The following is a 12,342-nucleotide window of genomic DNA, read 5'->3' on the forward strand; positions in this document are numbered from 1 at the left end:
TTAACTTCACTAACCGGTGTGGACCTACTTAACACACTTTATTACGCAAACTTGTCACCTAGTTTTAAATAACCAGGCATATGGTTGGGAATGTAAACCTATACAATGCCTTCAAACAAACTTAAAGTTCCAACTGTCTGGTTATTTTAACCTGGTTTTCGTGCTCAATTCTGCCAAGGTTCTATTTCTGCTCCTCTTCGTCTGCCTTGAAAAAAGTGATGGTGTTAGTCTTTCTTCTTAAATGGCTACAGTCTTGGGTTGAGGTAGGGCAGTTCTCCCCAATACCCTGATCGATGTTATCCATTAACTAACAAAACAAATTATCTGGTCAATATTAAATTCTATTTATGGGTGCTTGTTGTGCAGTCACCCATTTGGGATGCCCAGAGGTCATGGCAGGCACAACATAAATGCGAGCCATTTTAGTGCTTTCAGTGTGAGTGGGTGCTGTTCTGCTATTAACATGTTGCAAATTACCGTGGATTTCAGTACAGCAAAATGATGGATGTGAAATTTTGATGTTGGACATATGAAAACATTCGGCAGTGCTTTTGCAGATATTTTCCTTCCACACTTGAGGGTTCTACTTGGAGGAATAAAATAATTTTGTATTGTACAACAGCTGAGTGAATTATTGATGGCTATTGTTTTCGCCGTTGGTGATAGTAGTGGTGGGAGCAATTTGACATCACAAATTCAAAGCATGACACGAGACATGCTAGGCAGTAACTTAAAGCATTGGTTTTAAGCCTGATTTATTTAGTGCTTTTTCTTATATTTTGTTACGAATGCTCTGCCCAGTGTTTGCAAGCAGTAGATTTGTTCTCAAAGGAACGTACAAGGTCAGAAAAGTCCATTTTCAGTTTATCTGTCTGCCCTAGAGTTTATTGAATTGTACTGCTACATTTGAAAAAGATTTTGCTTTATTGATTGACTACAATAAGACACTATTGTATTATCAGGAGGCTGTATGAAATTAATTTTCTCAGAGGTCAACAAATTGAAGATATGTCATGAGTTGGATTTGATTATAGATTGCTTGGGAGAATACTTGCAGAAATAACCTTAGTAATTTGTAATCTGATGGCATATCAGCAATATAAATATTGTTGCCCTGGTGACTTGGTTAATAAATGCAATCCCGGTGGAGATATTGAGTCATACACTCTTTGACAAACCAGGTAAACTTGTTGCTCAATGCTGGAACTAACTCATTTAAGTTTGAGAATAGCTACAGGAAAAAAAGTGCCATTTGCAGAATCCTTAGAAGGAGACCATTCAGCCCATAGACTCTGTACTGGCTCAGCTCTCTGGAAGAACACTCTACTGAGTCCCAGTCCCCTGCCTTATTTCCTTAACATTGCACGTTCTTTCTTGCTAATGTTAGATATGAGGGTATCCCAAAATCCAGAAGGATACCAATTATTCCTGTGTATTGTTTTATTGGTATAATGTGAGGAAAGATATGCAAAACAGTGAAGAAAGATACTGTCTTGCTGTTAACATTCAAATAAAATAATGTTTATTAACTTGAAAAGAAACACAAGAAAAATCAATACAAAGCAAAGGTACATATAGCTAAAATAATGGCCACGCACATACATTATCTCATGGAATTAACCCCGTTCCCATCAACCTACATTCTTTTTTTTAAAATTTAGATTACCCAATTATTTTTTCTATTAAGGGGCAATTTAGCATGGCCAATCCACCTACTCTGCACATTTTTGGGCTGTGGGGGTGAAACCACTAGGTCACCGTGCTGCCCTATCAACCTACGTTCTTGAACTCTGAAAAAAGTTCTTGTCCCAGACCAACATCACACACAGTACAATTCTGAGCTAGATCCAACAGATAGTTACCACCCATAAGTTGTCTTTCAGTTTAGGAAGTCTTTCTTCAGTCCAGCAAAGTGTTTTATGATGTCTTCAAACGAGCATTTGAACTTAGAATTTTGTGGTCTGGAAGAGTGCGGCTTTCCGGCTGGGTAACTATGGTTGTGATCACCAGCTGTTTTCCTCTCCTCCTTCCATACAGAGCTAATCCGGCTATTGATGTCCTGTTTTTCTCTTTTAATCCTAACTAAACAACTCACCTTGGACCAGGCTTTTAACATTTAAGTGTGAATTGTATCCCACCTTTGAACTCACCTTTAACAACTGAAATCCTATGCTCTATTGTTCCCTCACAGTAACTTTTATTCCACGCTGCTAAGGTAATTCACATATCAAAACCCCTCCAGACAGCGACACTCTTATCCACCCTTTTATCCAGTTCTTTATTTTATCCAAAACACCTTTGAACTTTATCGTATTCAATCCGTAAATTTCATTTTTTTCAAAGATCTTGACACTTGATGGCAATCCAAATCATTTTGAATACCTCGATCGAACCTGCCGCCACCACACTCTCAGGAATTGTATTTCCAACTCCAACCACCCTCTGGGTAAAAACAAAATTGGCTCATTACTTTTGCTCCTCTGCCTGCTATTTTGAATCTATGCCCTCTAGTTCTTGATGCTTTAAGGTTAGATTTGAAGAATGCTTATTTGGGGATGGTTCTGAAAAATGGCTGACATTTGTAATGAACTTGATTCGGTGACATAAAATGATGAGAGAAAACTGGAGAGAGGAGATAAAATAGATATCCCAGTTGGCATCTCATGACATTGCATTACATAATAGTGGTTTGTCAAATGGATATATATCCTTTGTAATTACACCACGCTCATCATGATTACTGAATATGGGATAAGATGACAAGATCCCCGGGAAAGGTGGTGGGATTCATTTCTATTTTACTGAGAGTATCAGTATGGTGGACCACTTAGGGAAAGGTTTCAATTTGTCAAGAAGGAATAATTTATTTGTTGAAATACTGAACATGAACTAATTATGTTTTGTAATACGTACAATAATAATTTGTTTTCTGGTTCAGAGATGGATTAAATAACTAAAACATCAGAATTGTTTTATCTATTTTTATTTTGTACAGGAAATGCCACTGTAGAAGGGGAAATTCTTTGAGGTCATCCTCAAAATAATTATTAAATGCCACTAAAATTATAGATTGATTGACGTAATCTACCTTGATAATTGTATCTATGTCTTCATGATGTTTTTGTGATTATTTTTGCCCAGTGGTGAAATAAGGAAAAAACTAAGGGCATTTAGCATATTTTACTTGACCCTGTTTTGTATTTCAACTATTCCAGCTTATCATGCAGCTGCAACTTTAGTCCCCTAATATCTTTGATCGCTTTCTGAAGTGGTAGACCATTCCAAACCTTTACTACCCTTTCAGTCAAGCAAACCTTTTCTAATATTTGTTTTGAATTTTGATCTTTGGTATAAATTTATGTTCCTTTTTCTTACCTAATACAACTCATTTTGAACTGATATTTGTGGTTTATATTAAGCATACAATTTAAAGATTGATGTCATTAGATCTACATACTACGCATTTTAAGTAACTAGAAAAAACCTGTTCCAGTCAATTGCTATCCTTTATTGTACTAATTTATTCTGTCCCTGCAATGTTGTCCATTAAATGCTGCACTAACCTTGGAGCCCACAATTAAATGAGGGCAAGTAGACATGCATTACTAATTACAATAACTATGAATAATTCTACAATGCAGATCAAAATCGATACTGAATTCATATATACCACCAGCTTTACTGAATTCATATATATCACCAGCTTTACATAAAATGATTCATGTTTTTTTTCTCCAGATACCTCCATCACGAATGAGTTCAGTTGCAGTATGCTTATCCTGTAACTGTTAAGATGCCCACCCACAGCCTCCCTCTATGTCATAATAAATTAGTTTCACTGGTGGCAGTTAGTGGAATCACGGATTTTGGGAGTAAAGACAGAAAACGTTCGCTGAATTTTATAAAAGAAAAGATAGGTGATAGATTATTTTTTCAACAGCAGTGATACAGGAAGACAGGTGAAGTCCCAGAGGTTAGACATTTATAGATTTGTCAAAGAGCCTGTACCAATCTAGCAGAAAGGTGTCTTCACTTCATCAAATCAAATAATCTTGCCTCAAAGTATTCTTTGAGCTGATAATTGTACGGTGTAGAGGCTGAGACATCTGAGAGATGAGATCACAGCCTCCACCTTCAATATTTTACTGTCTTTGAAGAAATTTCAGAATTTTATAGGTCATTATCTTAGATGCTAGTGACATTTTTAGAATCCAGTCTTGAGTGTTTTGGTGGTCAAATACTGAATGACCTGAAGGCCTGTGAATTGACCACCATGGCAAGCTAGCAGGGAGCCATTGCATGTATTTCATGTTGTATGTGTGAAACCCAGGACCCTTCATGAATCCTGGGTAACCAAGTGCGTATGAAGTGCTTGAGGAATGGCTGAAGTCATTTTAGCGCATTGAGAATCTGAATTTCCTCAAGCATACATTCCGGCTCAAAACAGCAGAAGCCCCAGAGGAGTATAGAATGTGCAAGATGGAACTTAACAAAGGAAAATCTGAAGTTGTTTTACAAGTACATTAAGGGTAAAAGGATAACTATGGAATTAAGGACCACTGTGGTAATTTGAGTGTGGAGCTGGTGAACATAGGTAGAATTCTAAATTAATACTTTGTGTCAGTGTTCACTAGCGAGAGGGACAGTATAGGTATAGAAATCGGGAAGAAGGACTATGATAAAATTAAAGAAATTAACATAGACAAGAGAAGAGATTCTGAGTAGTGATGCAGGCTTAAAAGTAGATAAATCTCCAGAGCCAGATGAAATGTATCCCAGGCTGTTGAATGAGGCAAGGGAGGAAATAGCAGGGGCACTGGCAATAATTTTCAATTCCTCTCTAGCCACAGTAGAGGTGCCAGATAACTGGAGGATAGCCAATGTGGTACCATTATTCAAGAAGGAAGGAAAGGATAAACCAGGAAACTACAGACCAGTCTAACCTCAGTGGTGGGGGAACTACTGGAAGCAAATCTGAGAGACTGAATTAGTCTTCATTTGGAGAGGCAGGGGTTAATTAAGAACAATCAGCATGATTTTGTAAAGGGGAGGTCATGTCTGACCAATTTGATTTAATTTTTCGAAGAGGTGGCAGATGTGTAGATGACAGCAGTGCCTTTGATGTAGTCTACGTTGACTTCAGCAAGGCTATTGATAAGGTTCCACATGGGAAACTGTTAGCGAAGGTAAGAGTCCATGGGATCCAAGTGAATTTGCCAAATTGAATCCAGAATTGGCTGATTGGCAGGCAGCAGAGGAGATGGTCGCTGGATATTTTTCTGACTGGACGCTTGTGTCCAATGGGGCCCCTTGTTGCTTGTGGTTTATATAAAAGACTTGAATGTAAGTGGGTTGATCAGTAAGTTCACGGATGATACAGAAATTGGTGAGTGGTCAATAGTGAGGAGGATGGCCTTAGATTACAACAGGATATAGATGGACTGATCAGTGGCAAATGGAATTCAATCCGAGTAAGTGTGAGACAATTCATTTGGGCAGGACAAACAAGGCAAAGGATTACATGATAAACAGCAGGACCCGAGGAACCCTGAGGATCAGAGGGACCTTGGTGTGCATGTACACCAGTCTCTTAAGGTAGCAGGGCAGGTGATTAAGAAGGCATATGGTCTTTATTAGCTGAGGCATGAGAGTTTAAGAGTAGGGAGGTTATGCTGGAACTGTATAAAATGTTAGTTAAGTTACAGCTAGAGTATTGTGTGCAGTTCTAGAATCCACATTATAGGAGGGATGTAATAGCACTTGAAACGATACAGAGGGGATTTACCAGGATGTTGCTTGGGTTGGAGAGTTTTAATTACAAGAGAGACTGGATAAACTGGGGTTGCTTTCCTTGGAGCAGAGGAGACTGAGGGGGAACATGATTGCGATGTATAGAATTATGAGGGGCAAAGATAAAGGAGACAGGAAGAAACTTTTCCCCTTGGTAGAGGGATCAATGGCCAGCGTGTAGATTTAAGGTAAAGGGTCAGAGGTTTAGAGTGGAAGTGAGGAAAACCTTTTCCACCCAGAGGCGAGTGGGAATCTGGAACTCACAGCCTGAAAGGATGGTGGAGGCAGACATCCTCATAACATTTAATAAGTATCTGATGCTAAGGCTATGGACCAGGTGCTGGAAAATGGAACTAAAATAGTTAGGCGTTTGTTTTTGACCGGCACAGACGTGATGAGCTGAAAGGCTTTTTCTGTGCTGTGTGTTTATGATTCTATAACATGATCACTCCACGCCTGTAGAAAGCATTGGAGGTGAGGGAATGTGTGACTACAAAACATGGTGGAAGGAAGATAGAGAAGGAATGCCCAAGCCAATGACTCTCACTAACCTGCATTCAGCCATGAATACTGTGTGATGGCAACTCTGAGAAATGCAGGAGTTAAATTCCCGGCACCACGAGGGATTTCACTGAGGGATTCAATAGTTAAGGGAAAAAGCAATTATTTATGCAATCCCCAAAGTGATTACTAAATGGTATGTTGCCTCCCTGGTATTAGGGTAAAGAATATTACTAAACTGGTGGAAGACATTCTGTCAGGGCAACACCTGGAGGTTGTGCCCCAATTTGGAACTCATGACATAGGTACCGGTAGCTAAAAGTCATGTCGGAATCAGGTACTAAAACTGATTAAAGAATAGAGAGAAACCAAGATAGATCTGTAAAGATGGGGCAACAGACCAGAAAGCATGCTCTTAGATTCTGTGCTAGAGGTCTTGGTGCAATAGGAGCAAAGGAGGAAAGAGATTCTCTTCCCTCAGAGGGCTCAGCCAAATACAAATACAAAGTGGGAATAGTTAGCTGTCGCAGTCACTACCAGCAAAACAGTCACAGTGCCACGAGAGACTTGATGACCTTGTGTGAATGGTCAAAATCAATTAATGCATCTTTATATACCAAGTCCTGCTAATTGCTCCACTAGCCAATCTGTTCCATGCACCTTCACTCGACCATCAAGAATATCAACCAAGATTCATACCTCACATTCATAGCCACACATCACCCTCAAATACTTTGCTTTGCTGCAAGGCAAGCACTCATCTTGCCACTGTCAGCTGTTGCATGTTGGGCACAGCAACCAAATATGCTGTACTATATCCACTGACAAAAGTTCCCCCCTTTCTTGCAGGACAAGATGGTCTATAATTTAGCAATTAGGGGCGGACAATGAATGCTAGCCTAGCCAGCGCAGGTGTGCAGCCCAAAGCCGGGTCTTCCTATCCAAGGGCAAGACCAGCTGCAGCCTCCCCTACTGAACATCAGCATCCTTCCAATCAACATGCTGCAGCCACTAGGGTCACAGTGCACAGGACTGCTAAGCCAGGAAAAGGCACCACAAAGCACTAAGGGAAATTAGTGCAGCATTGGATGTTTTGTTGGTAAAGTGGGTTGGGAAGCAAGCGATCCATGATCTCGCATTCTGCAGCTTTCTCATCATACCACATAGCAGAATGAGGATGAGCTGAGACTTCGGGTTGGATAAGGCTGGAGCAGATTAACAACAACCACTTGTATTTAACTTAATAAAATCGTCCCAGTGGGCTGGACCCACTCTGCCATATGATGCAATATTGGGGCTAGCTGAAGTTAGAGAGGTTCAGGAGAGAATTCCAGAGCTTTAGGGCCAAGGCAGCTGAAGGGTGATGGAGTGGAGCACTGGTAGAGCGATTAAAATTAGGGATATTAAAGATGCCACATTAGATAAGCATACATGTCTTTGAGGATTTTGGGAGTAAAGATGACAGAAATCTGGAGGGATGAGGCCAGGATGGATTTGAAACAAGGATGAGAATTATAAAATCATGGCTGTGCTTGATTGGGAGTCAGTGTAGGTCAGTGGGCGGTAAGTGAATGGGATTGTGCATTAATATGGATGAAAACAGCAGAGTTTTGGGTGACCTCAGTTTGTGCAGAGTATAATGTGAGAGACTGGCCAGGAATGTGTTGGAATAGTGGAGTCTTGAGGTAATAAAGGTATGGATAACAGTTTGATCAGCAAATGAGCTGAGTCAGGCGGTGATTTGGCGATGGAAATAGGCAGTCTTTACTGATGCCATGGATGTGCTGTTGGCAACTCATCCCAGCATCAGACGTTACATCAAAGTTGTGCACGGTCTGGTTGAGCCTCAGACAGTTGGCAGGGAGATGGATGTTGGGATGGTAGCCAGGGAATGGAGTGGGAACTGAAGACAATGGCTTCAGTCTTCCTAATATTTAACTGGAAGAAATGTCTCATCCAGTACAGGGTGTAAAACACACTAGCTAATAAATTAGCAGTTCTGCTCTGCTCCCCTAAATTGTGTGCCACCTTGTTCTGCAAGAGAGGGGGCAGAATATCATTCATTGTGTAGCACCTTTTGAGTAATGTTCCTGGTATAGCTAAAGAGATGGAGGTATGCAAAGTGTGGCTAACAGCATTGGAAGGTGTGTTAAATTGAGGTTGAGTATTTTGATGTTAAGTGCTGCTGAGTAAGTGATGTGGATGCAGTGTATTAAGTAGCACGAGACGTTTTGCTGTGATGGGTAGGAGATATATGAAGATACATTCACCAATTTTGACCACCCACATGAGGTCATTACACTTACTGTGGCATTGCTGTTGAGTCCTTGGGTTCAGACTGCAGAGGTTGATCTTCCTGGCCACCTACTCCCACTCCCTCCTGAGAGTGTGGTCTTTGGGGACCTCCTGGATTCTCTTCTCCTGACCAACTCCACAGGTAATGTCTGCAGTGGTTCACCTGTCACCCCAGGATCCTCTCTGCCCTGTTATTCCAATATTACTCTGTGCAGACTTCTGAAAGACACCCTGCCTTACAAAGAGCAGACTGGCTGCAATTTCTATTGCAATATTGTACTACTTCTCCACATAATGATGGATTTATTTTTTGGTGGCATTCAAAAATCTGATGATCAGAACATGAAGGTAAATCTGAAAGTCAAAGTGAGTTGAGCTGTTGTTCAGTCTGTCGTGATCTATTTCACTCTGCATGTCTCCTCCATGGTGTGAATTTGTATATTGCTCCTAGCCACAGGCATAGAATTAGTTTGTGTGCAATGCTGAAATGGGGTTTGAGGGTCCCCTCAGGTGATTCACATTGCTAGTTTTTTTTTTAAAAAAGCAGCCGTATCTGGTATCCTTATTTTGCATTTTCCAATCAATGATTCAGATTGTGCTAGTTTAAAGGTTGGGGATCTGGAGTCTGTCCTGAGGCAGGAGGAAACCAAGCTAGTTTCCAATCGTAGAACTGATGCTCAGATCTCTGCTTTATTGCTTTTTCCAATGCGGGTTACTGGTTTATTTTGTGTAACTGCTATAAGTTATTTTTCTGTACACAAGAGATTCGTAAACGTTACTCAAAATATATCTGATGTTTTTATTGGGAATGCTAGATGTTGTTTTTTCAATAATGAAGGGATTCTGTAAAATGAAAAATTCAAGTAAGTTTCATAACATACCTAAGCCCCCAGGGCTATGGAATCTTGCTCTTTTCTTGTATCACCTCTCTATTTTTACATCTTTGAGATAGGTTCCGCATCACCAGCGAAACCATTGCATGTATCTTTTATTTGTTTGAAAGTTATAAACTGACATTATTTCCAGAAAGGTGGGATCTATACAGGCCAGCAAGTTTTTTAAAAAAACAGCAAGCTAAATATTCAATCTGACATTATTGTCTCTCAAGATCATTGGTAATTTTTTAAGGTGGTAACCAAGCTTCAATGTATGTAAACCAGGGAGAGGATGACAACTAGTTGAGAGGTTTTCATAATTCTGTTGGTTCTGATGACACTACACTTTCTTTGCAGGTTGGAAATTATAAGCGCTCAGTGAAGCGTATTGATGATGGACACAGGTTGTGCAATGATCTTATGAACTGTGTCAATGAACGGGCTAAGATAGAGAAATCTTACTCTCAGCAGCTGACTGACTGGTCCAAAAGGTGGAAGCAACTCATTGAGAAAGGTATGTGAACTACTATTGGGCCCAGCATATGTACGTTATTAAATTGTAATCTCAGGGCGTCACGGTGGAGTAGTGGTTAGCACTGCTGCCTCATGGCGCCAAGGACTCGGGTTTGATCCCGGCCCTGGGTCACGGCCATGTGGAGTTTCCATATTCTCCCCGTGTCATACAATCATAGAATTTACAGTGCAGAAGGAGGCCATTCGGTCCATTGAGTCTGCACCAGCCCTTGGAAAGAGCACCACACCTAAGCCCACAACTTCACCCTATCCCCATACCACCCTAACCCTGTAACCCCACCTACCCTTTTTGGACATTAACTAAGGGCAATTTAGTACAGCCAATCCACCTGACATCTATCTGTGTGGGTCTCACTCCACAATCCAAAGATGTGCAGGGTAGGTGGATTGGGCATGCTAAATTTCCCCTTAATTGAATTTTTAAAAAAAATCTCATTCTTAAAACAAAAGTGTGAAGTATTTTTGTTTGTACTAATATTGGGCGAGGGGGGGGGGGGGGGGGGGACAGTACATGTCTGTATTTTAAAAGCTGAATTGCTTTGCTGCTACCATTTTTTTTGAAGCATCATAATTATTACATGAATCTAATGTTATTTGAGAAGAAAATAGATTCAATATGTTCCCTTCAAATTGTGAATAACCAGCCAGTAGTGTGTGCTCTTTGTCCAACAATGCCTCAGTGTATAATTCTAACGTCAGTGAACTGGATAGAACAGAATAGCCACAGAGATGAGGAAATCCAAAAAGGCAGGTTTACTGGGGCATTAATGGGAATTTTCTTAGTACATTTTTGTATTTTTTAATGTAAACACTTCATGGTACTTTGAACAAGAGAGTCATTTATCCTGATTATTTTTGTTTCCCTTTTTATTACCATCTAGTTTTCAAGAAATAGATCCTCTGCAGATGGGGTAATTTCTCTTAAGTCACTTGCATGGCTAAGAGGCACTGAAAATAAAATTAATTTTCACTTTTTCTTTCCAAAATTAAGCTGGCGCATGCCATTCACATCTGGTACTTGATCCTTGACTGGCATTGAGCTGGCTGAATCAGTATCCAGGCTGGGCAAGGCTGCTAATCACAACCTAGCTCGATGGCAGTTGTCGGAGTATGGACGTTGGGTGTGTCATCCAGGTGGATCTTTCCAGACAGCAAGCCAACTTGGCAGGTTTCTCTTGGACTGGTTTTTAAAGGTGTAACAGTGAATATATTCACTATATAAAACAGAATATATTTTCCTGTTTTTTTAATAAACTGAGGAAAGTATTTCTATCTGAATCTTCCCTATATGACTATGATTGTGATCGGCCAAAATTCCTTAGATTCAGGTCCCAGTGGATTGTAAGGTAGCACCAGTAACACTGTTATTCAATAAAAGAGGGAGAGAGAAGACCAGCAACTCAAGGCGGTTAGCCGTCTCATCGTGGAATTTCTGGAATCCATAATTAAGGATGTGTCAGCAAGGCACTTGGAAAATCATAATATGATTAGGCAGAATCAATCTGGTTCTCCAACACTAATCAGGGCCCAATCCCCATATGTGAATGGTATGTCTGAGCCATAATCGCAAAGATTCCTACAAATACTTCAGACGAGGAATAAAGAGTTTTACTCCTTTCAGTGCAAGCAAGTAAGGAAAAGTTCTCTTTCTGAAAATAATTCATTATTTTCTAGACTGTACTAGACTGAATTAAAAGGGAAAGAGATCCATCTAGAGCTTAAAAAGATTCTTCTGTGGGGCACCAATATCCTGGGGGGGAGATTTGTTAGTGCCCTTTGGGGGGGTTTAAACTAATTCAGCAGGGGCATGGGAACCTGGATTGTAGTTTTGGGGTACGGGAGATTGAGAGTATAGAGGTCAGGAGCACAGATTTGACTTTGCAGGAGGGTGCCAGTCTTCAGGTAGGTGGTTTGAAGTGTGTCTACTTCAATGCCAGGAGTATACGAAATAAGGTAGGGGAACTGGCAGCATGGGTGGGTACCTGGGACTTCGATGTTGTGGCCATTTCAGAGACATGGATAGAGCAGGGACAGGAATGGTTGTTGCAGGTTCCGGGGTTTAGGTGTTTTACTAAGCTCAGAGAAGGGGGCAAAAGAGGGGGAGGTGTGGCGCTGCTAGCCAAGGACAGTATTACGGTGGCGGAAAGGATGCTAGATGGGGACTCTTCTTCCGAGGTAGTATGGGCTGAGGTTAGAAACAGGAAAGGAGAGGTCACCCTGTTGGGAGTTTTCTATAGGCCACCTAATAGTTCTAGGGATGTAGAGGAAAGCATGGCGAAGATGATTCTGGAAAAGAGCGAAAGTAACAGGGTAGTTGTTATGGGAGACTTTAACTTTCCAAATATTG

At 40.7% G+C, this 12,342-nt stretch overlaps 1 protein-coding gene across 8 annotated transcripts in view; it reads left to right on the top strand.

The window, feature by feature from the left end:
- The window catches only part of pacsin1b (protein kinase C and casein kinase substrate in neurons 1b), a 372,157-nt gene that overhangs the window by 279,061 nt on the left and 80,754 nt on the right, over positions 1-12,342 (top strand). For all 8 annotated transcript variants that reach the window (XM_038820244.1, XM_038820242.1, XM_038820248.1 and 5 more), the window contains one exon: positions 9,819-9,975. In XM_038820244.1, coding sequence (XP_038676172.1) covers positions 9,819-9,975 — 157 coding nt within the window. The remainder of the gene's footprint in view (positions 1-9,818; positions 9,976-12,342) is intronic.

Source organism: Scyliorhinus canicula, chromosome 15 (assembly GCF_902713615.1).
Source record: "Scyliorhinus canicula chromosome 15, sScyCan1.1, whole genome shotgun sequence".
Classification (NCBI taxonomy): Eukaryota; Metazoa; Chordata; class Chondrichthyes; order Carcharhiniformes; family Scyliorhinidae; genus Scyliorhinus; species Scyliorhinus canicula.